This window comes from Chelmon rostratus, chromosome 2 (genome assembly GCF_017976325.1).
Source record: "Chelmon rostratus isolate fCheRos1 chromosome 2, fCheRos1.pri, whole genome shotgun sequence".
Lineage (NCBI taxonomy): Eukaryota > Metazoa > Chordata > Actinopteri > Chaetodontiformes > Chaetodontidae > Chelmon > Chelmon rostratus.
Window position 1 is genome coordinate 5,041,589 of NC_055659.1, and position 15,826 is coordinate 5,057,414.

Sequence of the window (15,826 nt, forward strand, 5' to 3'; positions counted from 1 at the left end):
TAAGGTTTTTTGGGTTTAAGGGTTAGGAAGTGGTGAAGGGTTTTTATGATTATGGGTTCGGGTAAGGTTAAGGGTTTTTAGGGTTATGGTCACAGTTAGGTTAAGGGTGTTTAGAGTTTCGGGTTGGGGTAAAGTTGAGGGTTTTTAGGGCGAGGATTAGGGAAAGGTTAATGGTTTTTAGGGTTAAAGTTAGGGTAAGGTTAAGGTTTTTTGGGTTTAAGAGTTCGGAAGTGGTGAAGGGTTTGTATGATTATGGGTTCGGGTAAGGTTAAGGGGTTTTAGGGTGGATGAACCTCCAGAAAATGAATGTCAGTCAATGGAATGTCCCCTGAAGTGATGGAAACATGACTGTGTGTCTGTGTCTGAGTGTAACCGGCCACGAGATGCGTCTCAGCTGCTTCGGTTTGAACTCAGATGGTTTTCTGCACGGAGACATTTCTCTTGACACAGCTAATAGAGACGTGGAGATGAGACGAGGGCGAGAGGACGGCAACAAGGCAAGAAAAAAGAAAACAGGCAGGAAGTGAAGATACGTGATGACAAGTAGGAAGGGTGATGCTGAGAAAGACGTAAGACAGCAGGAGGACGTGAGACACAAAGGGAGAGACGTAGAGAGGAAGGAGGAGAGGGAAAGCGAAGAGAGAGACGGGCGGAGAGAAAGAAAAAAGAGAGGGAATAAGTGAACATAGTGACGGGATGCATGAAGGAAAGAGAGTCAAAGGAAAGAGGAAACAAGTGGACAAGAGAAGGAAGGACTTGTGAGAGAAATGAGGACAAGAGGAAGAGAAAGGAGATGAGAAAGTGAGAGAGACGGTAAGAAGGGAGTGGTGAGTGTGTGTTGAGCAACACACACACACACAGTTGGTGAAATATGGTAGTAATTGTGAGTTCATTGTAGTGAAACAAAAACAACCACCAGATGTGTTGCATGGCTCCAGTTGTTCTCTGCTGCCACTAATGTACTCATCACATCCCCTCCACCCTCCTCTTCCTCGGCCCTTCGCAGTCGTCTGAATTTTTAGTGTCACTTTATTGCAGAACAAACAAACAAAAAAGTATGAATTCATGTGCAAAAGGTTCAAGTGTCCAGCAGGAGTCACAATCAGATGTGCCGATCTTGCGCAGGAAGTAATTACAGAATAAGTGAATTTAATGCAAAAATGAAAAATATCAAAACAACTTCAAATCTGTTTTTGGTTTGTTTGTTTTTTTCAAAGCTTCTCGCAGATTGTAGTAAATCAAATTTCACTGGATGCAATTCTGAATAAAGCAAAACATAACATATACTAACAATTCAGATTTGTGTATTTGTGCAGCAACATTTTGAAAACACGAATACGTTACCATCAATCTGATCACTAAATCCTCTCCAAAGAAACGTCCCGGGGCCCCGGTGGTGAAACGATGAAGAAGTTGTTCGCTTTTCGCAGCGCAGAACATTTCATCCATCACTTTGACCCGCAGCAAGACGTCTCAATATGTGTTGGCCGGACCGTCGTGAAATCTGGTACGAATATTCGTGGATCCCGGAGGATGATTCCTGATGTTTTTGGTGATTCTCTGGCTTTTCCTCCCGTGTTGCTCTCACATTTTCGAAGCAGTCGGCAGAATAAACGCCAGCGCTGCTCGCTCCTGCGTAGAACCTTTGCGTTACTTTACTGCTCGATGCTGTGCTGTGAGGACGCTGTGGTTCAGCTCTGGTTAGGTTTGGGCACAGAAACCACTCGGTTAGTGTTAGGAAAAGATCATTTTGGCTTCAGATATCTGGTTTTGTGGCTGGAAAATGTCTCAGCAGTGGTCTGCTGCTTGGCAGGCGTCTCGCCTCGCTGTCACGCCACCGCCGTCTCCTCTTCCTCCTCCTCCAGATGAGCTCATGCATTTGCAGCATTTCCTTGGAAGAGCGACTCCGTGATTCTTCCTGTCTGCCGTTCAAAACTCAGGATGGTGGCGGCGTCATGGCGACAAGTCATTTTCTGGCTCACGCTAAGGATCATTTGAACGCGGCGGTGTTTCTAAACCCTGTTGCTCTCCCCGGGATCCAGTCTTAAAGAAGTGTCCCGTCGTCTCGAGAAAGTTCCTGAAGCACCCTAATGTTTGTACGCCTCTGACCTTAAATGCATCGCTCAGGACAGACGCTAACGTCTCTGTGTGTCTCTCTGTCTCTCCACCAGCAGTGAAGGGGACAGAGCTTCAGGCCATCAAGTCAGAGCTGACTCAGATTAAAGCCAACATCGAAGCTTTGCTGGGCAGACTGGAGCAGATCACAGAAGACACACACATCACCGCCACAGGTGACACACACACACACACACACACACACACACACACACACACATTTACTGACGTGTGTCTTTCTCAGGGAAGATGCATCATGTGGTGCAGGAGGTGAGATCTCCCCCGGTCCACATGTCAAAGTGTCCTTTAGCAGCACGCTGAACCTCAGATTGCTCCTGGTCACTTGAAGCTAAGGCTCTGCATGCTGGCTCTGCCGCCATCGCTGTGTGAGTGTGTGTGAATGAGACGCTAATTATAAAGAGCTTTTCCCGTTTATGCAGAAGAGCCCATAAGACTTCATCCACCTTTCACTGAAGATGCTCCTGAGTGATGAAGCTACATTAAAAAAGAGCTGCTTGAAGCACGTTTTTGTTGGTAGAGTCACACGAAGATACAGAAGCAAGAAGGCTCTGAAACTGTATCATTAAACACAAATATTAACTTTCTGATATTGATGGCATTTCTTTAATTATAAAACAACATAAGCTCAATATCAATTCAAAGTTTTTGCTAGCCTTGAACCAAGACGTATTTTTATAATGATATTTGTACATTATGCATATGCACTATGCACTATAAAACAGCCTCAGTATCTATGTAGGAGCACTTAAAAGAAGCGTTGTCAGTGATTGTCTTCTATTATAATGCAGGTCTGAACTAGAAATTGTCACCTAAATGCTTGATTATGTTTCAACAAAATGTCTAGAAAAACTTTTTTTTTTTTTTCCCACAAACAAATTTAGCCCAATTTTAATCTCATTTAAATTTGGGGAATAATGTCTAAGTCTGACCTAAAGATGACCGAAACAGATGATAAACTGCAGCACAGAGCTCTAACAGCTAATTGCTGGACTGAGAGAAGCTGCATCCCAGCAGTTTTAAGAGGCACTCCGTTGCTCTGGCATGCACGGAGCTGAAGGACACTCATATCTTGGCAGATGCCGAGAGTTTCATACTGGTGAAATATTAAATCTGTGAGAAAACGCTCCAAAACTCATCCATTAAAAACATTTAAAGGGTTTGGAGACAATGAAGCCAACAGTGGTACTGCTGAGGTCACTGAGGAGGCAGCGCAGGGCGCTCAGCAGTGGGGTTTGAAGATGAGGGTGAGAGGGCTTCGTTGAAGTGAACGACACTCTGGAGGAAATCCATGTCGTCCGTGTGCAGGAGAACGATGAAGAACAACCTCTGCAGTGCTCGTTATAAATCCTCTACTGGAGGAATGAACAGCACTCTTCACAGATATTAAGATGATGTCTTTCTCAAACATCTATCTACAGTATGAAGGCCATGGAAAACAATTTCATAACTTTTATATCATCTGCAGTGTAAGAGTCACAGAGCCCTGGTGTCCTGCATGGAAGCACCTGAATTCATTATCTTTCTGCATTCGTTTATTCAGGTTTTCCTTTAATTTGTCACTCACCTTGCCAAATGGAAAATCTAGTTTCTACCATGGATGTGATTATGAAGTGTCACAGGGTGGAATAAAGGCTCTTTTTAGAAAAAATCCACTCTGTGTCCAGAAATCAATGGGAAAACGTAGGAGTGCACAAACAGAATCGACACAAACTGACTTGCATTGTATAAAATAACATCTGTACATAAAAATAACATCTCATGTTTGAATGTATGACTGACAAATATATATATTTTCACATATGTACTCATAAAAAGGTGTTATCACGTACTTGCCTGCACCGATCAGGACTGCTGTTGTTCCAATCTGATTGAATCACACCCACACAGCCGTGATGAAGCTTCAGAAATGATAACATCTCTAAAACATCAAATATTCTAACTGACTGAACAAGCAGCATCTTCAGATTCGAAGGCATGGTTTTTTTTTTTCGGGGGCTTCAAAAGTTTGTTTCTCGCTTCCTCGTCCGAAACTCTCCTCGTGTGGCGGCCACGTGTGCTCTCCAAGAACAGGAAGGTCACATGAAGAGAGAGGAGCAGGAAATAACACGAAATACGAAAGTTTGGTCTTGCTGATGTTATTTCCTGCGCTCCCCTCTGAAGACACACGTGGCCTTTTTTGATTTCCCAGCTCAATGAAAAAGTGACCGAGGCCGCGTCTTTATTTGTGTTATAAATCAGGCCTAACCCATCATGAAATACCTGCTGAAACAAAAGCAAACTGCCAGTGGAAAGATGCTTAAGAAAAAAAACCTGTGCAAGGAGAAGTTTGCCAAGCTGGTAATAAAAGAAAAATAAGGAGGGAAAAGTACTGTGGATTTTATGGCTTCTTTTCTTATCAATATGTGGAAGATTTATTTGTTTATTTCTTTTTAGCATTTTACTTTTGATTTATCTGTACATAAGGTTCAGCTCAGCTCCACCTGCCTCCACTTAAATTAAACAACTCTTTTTGTAAATCTGTCCAGTTTTTATGTCCTGTTCAGCAGCCAGTAAGCAGCTGACATTATTATTTAGTAATTGCAAATATTGCAAATTGCACTAAGAAAACTGGGTGGCAAAAGTTAAAAGCTGACAAGATTTTAAAGCAAATGCTGCTCTTTTTTCGAGCAAATGGAAGGAAGAAAGATGGACAACATGTGCAAACAATTGAAGTTTGTCTGTACTTGGCTCAGCTGCGCTGATATCCCAGTATCCACTGCATTCAGTTTCCATCATTATAAACCTTCACGATACAGAAGTGCTGCCCCGGGAGTGAGGGTCGAGCTCCTCTGTTATCCACTGGCAAGAGAAAAGAAGGGAAGCATTTCTAAGGCAAAATATAAAGATATTTCACTAAAAAATAAGTGATTTAATAAAGTACAAACTTTTGTATTTTATTTATGGCCGAGCATCTGCTTCAGACCCACCAGGAATCCATGCAATAAAACGCAGTTTGAAACCCTACAAATCCAAGCTCTGAAAACTACAACGTACAAAAAAAAAATAAAGTAAGTCAAAGTTTATGAATAAAAGATGTCACTCATATCGTACATTATGTATACGGTGCTCGGTGTACTTCACTAAGTGCGATAAATATGTAGACGCAGCAATTCATAAATCTTGTGCGTGTGTGATGATGTGTTAGTGATCTGTTCATCAGTCCGAGCGCCGGCGGGAAGGCTGTGTTTCCCAGATGGCAGCAGAGGAAAGGGAGGCGAGCCGTGTTGCACACATCCGCGGTCGTCTTTCGGGGTTCCCCGAGGCGGCGGGTGTCGTGGATACAGCTGAGTGAAGACACGTCAGCGAGGCCACTGTTCTGGCCCTGTGAGGCAATTGACAGGTGACCCAGCACCAGATCTACTAAAGTTTGTAGAGCACGGAAGCAGCGCCGAACATGGCTCGATTCAGACATTCAGGCACATCCTGTCTGAGTCTGTGTGTTTAAGTGCCATAAAAGGGACACACCCTGCAAGACTGTGGTTTGCATTGTGTGTTTGGTGACGCCTTTGCTCCGTCACTGCACCCTGTGATTCCATGCTCTCGTAAGAATTTAGATAATGTCTGTTTAAAATAATCCTTATTTGTCATCAAGAGCGCTAACGTGTCTCGCTGGAAACTGTTTGTTTGCTTATTGCTCAATATGATCGGAGTAACATGTACTATAGGTGAGTGACAGACAAAAAATATAATTTAAAGAAAGATTATACCTGATTCAAACTAATAATATGGCTTTTTGTTCCTCCCGTTCTGTTTAGCATGTCTTTGGCAACACTTTTATTTTGGGCAAAACCAAAGGTGCAACGTAATTGCAGGCTTATTTTTGCAGAAAAACAAACAGTGTTTCTGTCTGTTGACTGTAAATCTACAGTTAATAGTTCCATATATGCAGGATTTCATGATGTGTATTTATTTTGGCTTTTGCATGCAGTCTGGCCTCAAAAAGAGTAAAAACGAGGTTTGTCCGTTTCGTTTCATAAAGGACGCTTCAGCAATGGCTCCATAATAACTTTTCATGTCACTTTCGTACAGATGGAAACAGCATGTTTCAATATGTTCCGTAGGTTGTTTGATTTTGCATGTATTTTGTAAAAGACATTTAAAATCATATTAGAAGCAGATTAATTGTTCCCATTTCAATTCATGCAAACAATATAAAAACAGTAAACAACACCGAACAGCTCCAACCAGTGTGAACAGCTGCAGCCAAAAACTGCAAATGAGAAACATGCAGTCCACTCCGAAGCAAAACTGAAAATTGAAATCACAAAAAAAGGTCAAATTCTGCCGGACAAGCATGCAGTCGGGGGCAATCATCACTCTGACATCTGTTCACGTCGTTTAGTATCTCTAATGTTCAGTACAATTACGGTAAGAGCAGAGGATAACAGCAGGCAGGAGGGCACTGAGTGAGGCCAAGACATATTTTTCCCATCTGCCGTCAGGCTGCGGTTCAGAACACTTCACATTTCTGGACCTGCACAGTCCGAAGGGGATGTGGTCGACCCGAGGCCTGCGGTGCTCTGAATCTGCAGCGTCACGGGAGTATTCTGACATCGGGATTATGTGCATATTTTCACCTCTGAACTTGCTTTTGCTTGTAATGTTCAGGATGCGGAAACCAGAGCTGCGAAAGCTGAATAGTTCTTTTCCAAACCGCTTTACCCTGAGATGAGTGTAAAACATCATGAGCTTGAGGACGGGTGTAGTTAGGAAACGACAACCGCAAAGTAAAGCAGACCAATTTAAAAAGATGCCCAGAAACATGTTTTCTTTTATTGCAAATCTTTGCTGATGGAAAACTTCTAGGACAATATAAAAAGCATACATCCAAGCATTAAAAGCACAACACACATGTTTCTGCACTGACCAGCAAAATGTCTTCCATGCAACCATTCAACATGGTAATAAAATACGTTTAAATACATCCTCATGAAGGGAATTGTACCTTTTCATGTCACATTATGAAAAGTAAAGTTTTATGTTACTTGTCGTACTTCAAAATATCCCCAACTGTGCAGTAAAAGGTCACTGTGTGTGTTTACAATAGCAACTGCAGGGAAAAATAAAGATAATAACTTTATTGCTCAGGAATTGTAAAAATACGAGACCGCAGTGAATAGACAGAGACGGCCAGATGAAAGAAAGCAGCAGCAGCAGCAGCAGCAGCAGCCTGGTCAGTGTTGAGATGTGATGAGTTGCTCTGAAAGCATGTGGAGCTGGACAGAGTTCAGCACTGAACCTGTATCTGCACCAGGAGCCTGGGATGCGGCTCAGGAACAAAACCAAGTGTGTGTGGACGGGTATTACTCGTGTTGTGGGGACATGAATCTGCTTTCGCAGTCAGATTGTGGGGACTCGCCTGCCTTATGGGGACAAAACACGAGTCCAAATAATGTGAAACATTCAATTTTAGGGTGAGGACTTGGTTTGTGTTAGGGTTCAGGTGAGGCAATGAGTGGTGTAGGTCCATGCAGTGTCCTCTGAAGTGTGTGTGTGTGTGTGTGTGCCTGAGTCCAGGCCTGGGAATCGCAGCCCACAGCTGATATTTTGCCAAGCGATTCAGAGCTCTGGTGTTGTTTTGGCGCATAGGTGGCGCCAGAGATCGTTCCTTGCTGGGGCGTGTTGTCTTAATGAGGCTGGCTGCACTCCCTCATTGTTCGAGGTACCACAGCCAGAAGTGTGAAGATAATAAGAGATAAGTGGTGACCCCCTTCCTTTCCCACAAATGTGAAGATTAAAGCATTGTTATTGCACAGAATAAAGCGATATTTCATGTTTCATATTTCATGTTTTCATTTGCAAGATTGGCTGAACAAATATGTTCTTTCTGTTTGCCTCAAATTCATTCACAGTCAAGGCAGCGAGCAGCATGTTATCCAGGTCTGAGTCTCTGCTGGACCGACAGCATGATGAACAGACTGCCATAAAACACCCATCACAGAAATACAGATACAGATACTTATTTGTGCCTTGGGAGGGTCGTGCTGTGCACACCAATTACAGCTATGCAGCATATTGTTTATGAGCATGATCATGTTTTACAGCTGATGTGATCGTTCAAAATCACGTTTAGAAGTCCTATAATTAGGAAGAATCAGGATGATAAAACAATGTCACGTATGTTTTTTTGAGCTGTTACAGAGTGGCCGCGGTCTGCAGGACCACAAACAGAACTTCAGCGTTGCTTATTTATCGGTAGCGATATTGAATTTGCAGGCAAACGAAGAACAGATGCGGACGTGTAGCAAAAGTCAACTTCAACTGTCATAAGCCAAAATATACAAACGCTTCCCGATAGTTCAAACTTGCTCTAAGCATTAACAATAACAACGTGCTTTTTTTTTTTAAGTTAAAAATAAAATATTCAGCTCTTCAGAGACGGAGACCGCAGGAGGAAGAGGAGGTTTTTCGTGACAGAATAGTCCAGCCAGGAGCGCCGCTCTCACGGGCCTGAGCCGAGCTCCTCTGCCTGTTGTGGAATGTTTGTGGGCTGCATGTTCTTCTCTGGCTGCTGACATTAGCAGCGGTGCCAGCAGCGAGACCTGCATTCAAAATGCTGCATGAGCACAACTACACACGTATTACCAGCAAAGCCCAAAGTATTAAAGGTGAGCGCACTAGAAAAAATGGCCCCTTGGAGTTTTATATGTTGTATTATTGAATTGTTAACTCTGCAAGGTCGAGCTACTTTTGGTTTATTTAACTCAAGTGTTTAATTATCCTATCATATGATTAGTGTGTAGGCCGTCCCACCGCCCTGACCACATCCACCTTACATTTAGACAAGGCTGCACATAGTGACCCCTGAGCAGAGCAACAAGGATCAGGTTAGCTGGCTCCTACATGAAGTGACGACAGTCAGGTGGTCAGAATCAGACACCTGGTTGAAAGTGAAATGCTGTGAACACCCTTGCAGGGCTGTGTCCTTATGTACACGTCACTTACACATTATGCCTGAGTTGTGATTTTCAGTGAGGCGACAGTTAGCAGAGGGTCATGATGAAAATGGATGGTAGAGGCACTGGTGGACCATGTTTCTGCTCATGCTCAGCAGGTTTGTGGCTTTTCCCTCTGTGTTTTACATTAAAATCTGTGCGGCATATTTTACAAAAAGCACTTTGACGTTGCCCTGCATTGAGTATGTGTAAGCCTCCTCTCATTGGGCGAGATACTTGCGTAAACTTTTATCCTTTTTGACAGGTGCTGCATCCCCCTCACTTTCATCTTTCTTCTTTTTCTTCATGTTTTGCTGGCAGGTAACGTTTGACTGACTCCTCATCACTTCATGTTTTACATGCTGCCACCTGCTGTAGCAAACATGTTAAATTTTTATATTTCAAAAGGTTAAATACACGGGAGATTTTTGGGAGAGTATTTAAACAGGAGGACACCGGAAAGGAAAAGTAAAATACAGGAGAATCCTGGGATAAACTGTAATCTGCTCAATATCCATACTGCTGTCCAGGCAGTCCTGGGCACATACCTCAAAAAAACAATAAAACAGTAAGATCATGAATGCTGATCAACTGTTCTTCTGTCCAGGTCTCACTTTACATTTATAATCCTGCAGACTGGCTTGTTCCTGTGTAGTCTGACTGATTCCACATTACAGCACAATGCTGCAGCCTGCAGACACTTACAGGGGAAGTAGGTCCCACCGGGGTCTCCGCTCCTGACCTTGCCTGACTGTTGGAGTGTGATCTGTAATGAGACGTGACTGTGGTCAAACCCTGTTCTGTCACACTGCTGTAGTGCCGGGAGCCCGGCTGTCCCACAGTAATCAGAGCGAGTAAGGTCAGTCGAGCCAGCAGCTCATCTTGAATGACCTTCGTCTGATGCAGCTTCCACGTTCTGCAAGGATCCAGTCACACCTGCATAAGTTAATGAGAAGATCTGCTTTTAGATTTTAAAAACCGTCACTGAGAAATCTCAGAGAAAACAACATGGATTCAGTTGTAACCTTGGTGGTGCCCCATTCAGTCCCATGCTAGAGCGGCCTACGCTCTAGTGATTGGCTGCTTCCAACCAAAAACACATGAGCCAATCAGAGCATTTAAAGGCCCTGCTAGTCTGCACGTTTGTTTATTATAAGAAAGGCGAGTCCCCGCAATGAGACTGCGTGAGCAGAGTTATGTCCTCACAACATGAGTAATACATGTCCGCACACACACTCATTTAAAGCATAAGTATTGTGTGTATTTTTGACTTGCCGTTGGTTCTGTATCTGATTTTCTTCTTTCTAATTGTTTCAGGAGACACATTTCTAACTTGAATTACAGCCTCGCGGTTGTTTCCCTCCACCAACCAGTCAAGCTGCAGATTACGTTCACATTACATGTCGGTCCAGACTCGTGTAACATATGTAATGAAGCCTTTGAAGGAATTAAATGAAAAAATGTTTTGTTTCTTCTGGTGAAATGGAAGTTCTCACTACACTGACATGTACGATTCCGGTGAATTATGTCCAATGAGAAACATGCTGTCTTTATTCAGAGACTGTTTTTGCAGAGGAGTCCAGAGGACTGACCGAGAGCTTCATCACATGGTGCAAAGACACTCACCTGAAGCTCATCAGCACAACCAATCAGCTTGTGGTGGACTACAGTGATTGCACACTTGTAGAGGAAACGATGAAGCTCTTTCATGATGATGTAGAGAATTCGAGCAGTAGCTCTCATGTCTGACGCTGCGACACTTCCTGGTCGGTTTATTCTTCTTTGGGCTTTTTTGTGCGTCTCTGTGGGTTCGTGCAGAGCTGAGGAAGGCAGAGGAGTGTAAGAGCGAGGAGGCGTGGCAGGAAGGGGAGGAGTCGAGCTCGGAGCTGGACGACGAGGAGGAGCACAGACAGAACAGCGAAGCTGAAGAAGAGGAGGAGGAAGAGGAGGAAGACGACGAGGAGGAGGAGGGAGAGCACAGGCAGGACGGAACCCACGAGCATATGCCGGTATTTACACCTGTGTGTGTGTGTGTGTGTGTGTGTGAGTTGCATCACACTTAAAATGAAAAATGATTGATATGAAATTCCGTGTTTTTATGGCTGCAACATTAAATCAAATGGAAACAAATCTTTTTATAGACGTTTCCTCAAAGATCAACTGGAAAAATCTTGAGCAGAATGAAAAGTTCTGCACATTCGAACAGGCTCGATGTTCCTGATGCTTTGAAGAGGTCAACATTGGAGTCAACATTAGAGTTTTGGTGCAGCATTGAAATAAATGGTCAATTAATTGATTAGTTAATTAGTAGGAATTATTCAAAATCAACAAAAACTGAGCAACAGGTTCATTTAAACTAAAATACACCATAAACTGTCTCAGTTTTAACACAGCAGGTCTTTATTTGCTGCAGCTTCTGTCGACTTTTTACTGTTTTCTGTTCAGCAGGTCATCTTTCCATAATACTTCTGCTGGAGCAAGCATCTCCTTTAGCTTTTCTCCTCCAGCAGGACGGAAGCTGGTGTTGGGAAGCTTACTTTTAAAATATATAATGGATGACAGGTTACTGGTGACCCTGTTAAAGATGTGATAAGTAGTATAACTATTCATTTAACTAATTTACATGAACTGACACAGAGCTGTTTTCTGAGGTCGAGCATCGAGCACTTCAATGCTGACAGCATTTTCACTGCTGGTAAATAAGCTTTAGACTGAGCAGATAGATAGATAGACACTTTATTCATCTCCGAAGAGAAATTTGCAGTAATGTTAGAACCCTTCTCTGATTTCACAAAGAAAATATTGTTGAATTACCTGCGGTGAGAGGTGCTCTTGTTCAAAGACGTGACGACCCGCCTTGACGTGGCCGACTGATTGCCGGCTTGGCTGACTCAGGTTGTCTGGGGCAATGCGCATTGATTGGATTGGTAGACAAGAGGCGGCGCAAATTCAAACAAGAGAACAAATCAAAAACACGTTTTTCAGCACATACTGTCCAACGAATGGAGCCTGCCCAGAAGTAGAGACAACTCCTTGCAAACCATCCGTACCCTTGATGCAAACCAGTCTGGAGGACTGCCTATCTTCTTCCTCTCCATAAAGGTGATAGTTATTCTGAATTAATAATCATCTCATTTCAAAACTTGTCTTGCAAAAGTTCTTAAGTCACTCGTGAATGAACCGTTAAAATATGTAAGTGCATACTAAATGCATCTCTGTCTGGTCTCAGGCCTGAGCATGGCACTATTTCTGTTGCTTCCACACTTATTGAAAATATGGCCTCAGCATTAGATAAAAACACTGTGCTGCTGTTTTTGTTGCTTTAGTTAAAGCTTTTTGTGTAGTTTGTGGTTCGACTTCCATGCATGTGATGTCAGAATTAACTGATTGGCCGCAGTGTGTCTTCTCCTTTCCCAATTACAAAAGGAGTTCCTCAAGGTTCAGTCCTTGGTCCAGTCTTATTCACAGTTTATTTAAATGATATCACCTCTTCATGGAAGAATTGCAATGTCCATCTTTACGCAGATGACACTGTCCTTTATTACCATGCAGACTGTATTCATGCTGACACTCACAGCTATTAGATCAGGCATGTCAAACTCATTCCATAAAGGGCCGTGTGGCTGCAGGTTTTTGTTCCAACCAAGGAGGAGCACACCAGGCCAACCAATCTACATCAAGGGTTCACTTAGTTATCAGCTGAAGACTGAGACCAACTGATTAATTGATTCCAGCCTGGTGTGCTCCTCCTTGGTTGGAACAAAAACCTGCAGCCACACGGCCCTTTATGGAATGAGTTTGACATGCCTGTATTAGATCATTTAACCCCCTCGTGGTGCTTGATTTGATGATTGAAAAGCCCTCCTTTGATTTTGATTAATATTATGATTATACTTATTGCGATTCTAATCCCCGCAGGGTCTTTGTGATCCGTCATGGAAACTGATGGTGTTCTCAGCTAAAAAATGATAAATCAGTGTTTTATGTCTTTATTCACCTATTTGTTTACAACTCTTTTGTGTTCTGATGGATGAAATTGATGGCAGCCATACTGACTCTATGTCTCATCACTACCCATCAAAAGCTATGTTACTGAACTGTACGTACAAAGCTGAGCCAACCACAAAATGGTGGATTGCAGATTTACAAACCTGATTGGTGAGGTCTGTGCTGTCCTTTTCATTTAGAACTCTAGTTCAGAACGAAAGCATCCTTCAGAGATGAAATCCTCTGCAAAGATACTAACCTGACAGTCGCTAACTCATGTAGAAATCATCGTATTGTGCACATATTATGCATGCAGGTGTTATTCTGTTTGGTGTTTTGGTATATTTGCAAGCAGGCAGGTCTATTTGCAGACACACAGTAGCTACAGGACACTGCAGCTACATGATGAAACCTTGAAACAGTTTGGTTTAGGCACCAAAACTACTTGGTTAGATTTAGGAACCCCCCCTCCCCCCAAAAAAGAGTATGTTCTAAAGGTTCAAATGTACAGTAAATTGTTCTGCTCTTGTGTGCAAGAGAGACTTTTTTTGTTTGTTTATTTGTTGTTGTTGTTACAATTTTATAAATTCAAATTTTGTTTTAGTTTTTCTTTTGGCTTTACGATCTTATAACTATTTCTAATATTATGTGGCATCATAGCAGCATACATATTAAAATAATCCAGGCTGTGCTGAAAAAAATGATAACCGTTACTTGCTTGTATGTTAGAGTACTAAAGTTATACAGATCTTTAAATAGTAAGAGATTCAAGGCCCCCGTACGCTGAAAAAAGTGTCCAAGAAACCCTCCTTCAAGAATGTAGAACTTATAACTTCACAACTTGAAACTGGTCATAAACTGTGCGGAGACAAAATAATATTGTTTTTGAATGCAGGAAATTCACTCTGTTGATAGCTCCATAAAATCGAGTGTAATGCCATGAATATCTAAACGCTTGGACTCATTTTTATTTTTTTTTTATTTATTATTTCCTTTCAGTTCTGGATTATGGGGACGTTATTTATGGACGGTTCCACTCTCAAATCTGTAGATGCAGTATATCACTCTGCACTAAGATTCATTGCTGGAGATGGTTATGGGACACACCTTTGTCTACTTTACTGAATAAACTGCCTGCTCTGTCCACCAGGAGAGATCAGAACTTTCTTTATTTATGAAGCCGTTTGACGAACGCTGCTGCCGTCTCTCCGCACCCCTCTCCTGGACTGCTGGTAGCCATTGTAGCCCCTTTCAGACACAGCTCACCCTGCAGGAATCTGCTTTCTGTTAGCGTGGCCCACATACTATTTGGCTTTGATGGAACCTTGTTTAATTTAATTACAAGTTTTATTGATTAGAATTGTTATTGCTTTAAATCTTTTAATTGTTTTTATTGTTTATTCGTTTTGCTATCAATTCCTGCTCCTTTGCCTTCTAACATTGACCTTGTTTTAGCCATGTCTTCTTCCTTTATTGGAAGATTTCAACATAAATCCGTACATATTGTCATTTTCATTTTCATCATTCATTGTATTTATTGTTTATTTTATATTTTTGCTACACTAGCCTTTTGTCAGAAATCATTTTATGTGCACACATGGCCAGTAAAGCTTTCTTTGAGGATCTCAGTCGTGTCTGCTCTTACTGTACGTCTGGACCTCGGCACCATGTTAAATTAAGGTTCCCCCTGCAGGGACTTGAATAAATAAAGCTAGGCGAATGAATAAATGAATGTATATCTGATGGAGGTTCTTTTCTTTTAGAACCTATGGGAGTCCCACAGCCGCTGCACAGGAAGGAAAACAATAACTGTCCTTTACCTCCTGACTTATTTCTGGAGCAGATAGGAATATATAACAGGCACTAAGTTGTTCGTAGCAGGTCAGAAAGTCGCCAGCGGTTGTCTGCTTTATGGATTATTTGTGATGATTTATGTAGGCTAATGCTTAAATACTTATAAAACCTCCCCATCATAATGCGTTATATATGGTACACTGTAATTGACGCTATGTTGTATTTGTTGCTTGTGGGATCTGATGCTCTCTGCCCTTCTAATTCCACACTAGTTGACTACAGATGGCAGATAAACTTCCCAAGAGATTTGCTGTGAATAACATAAAACTCACAAAGGGTTTCTTTTTCTGAATCTGTATGAAAATATTCCGAATTCCAGCCTTCCCTGTTGCCCTCATGTGACCTGAAATTTTACATAATCATAATCTGAGGCCAATTGCGCCGAATACTTGGATACTTACAGTACATATTTGTGTGTGCGTGTGTGTCTGTGTGTGTTTTGACTGTGGTCTTCTGTTGTTTTGTTCAGGAGAACAGTCACGTATCATCAGAGATGGACTCGATTCACCCATGAGAGGTGAGTGTCTGTTTGTGAAATCCGGCTTGCGGATTGTTTGCTGTTGAATCATAAACACACTTGAAACTACGAGAGCGGTACATCTTCCCAGCTCGCCTCTTTGTCTTTGCCCCCAGGCATTTTGCTTTAAGCCCCCCTCCACTCAAAAATACGATTTCTTCCTGTCCATGCAGTAGAATGCTTGAGAGACTAGAAAGCTGTTTTCACATTTGTCTGCTGAAAGTGAAAAGTTTCTCTTTGCTCACTGAAAATCCAGTTTAAAGAGGTGGGCCACTGAGCGCGATTAGTGACATCACACATGGTTCGGAAGCCAATCGCGGTCCAATGTTCAATACTCAACCTGTGTATGTGCGATGTG

The 15,826-nt window shown here is 42.4% G+C and overlaps 1 protein-coding gene across 1 annotated transcript in view; it reads left to right on the forward strand.

Moving 5' to 3' along the window:
• Positions 1-15,465, forward strand: part of raly (RALY heterogeneous nuclear ribonucleoprotein) — a 118,895-nt gene extending 103,430 nt beyond the window's left edge. The window contains exons 6-8 of the mRNA XM_041959770.1: positions 2,172-2,291; positions 10,929-11,119; positions 15,421-15,465. Of these exons, the coding sequence (XP_041815704.1) occupies positions 2,172-2,291; positions 10,929-11,119; positions 15,421-15,465 (356 nt within the window). The remainder of the gene's footprint in view (positions 1-2,171; positions 2,292-10,928; positions 11,120-15,420) is intronic.
• The last annotated feature ends 361 nt before the right edge of the window (positions 15,466-15,826 follow it).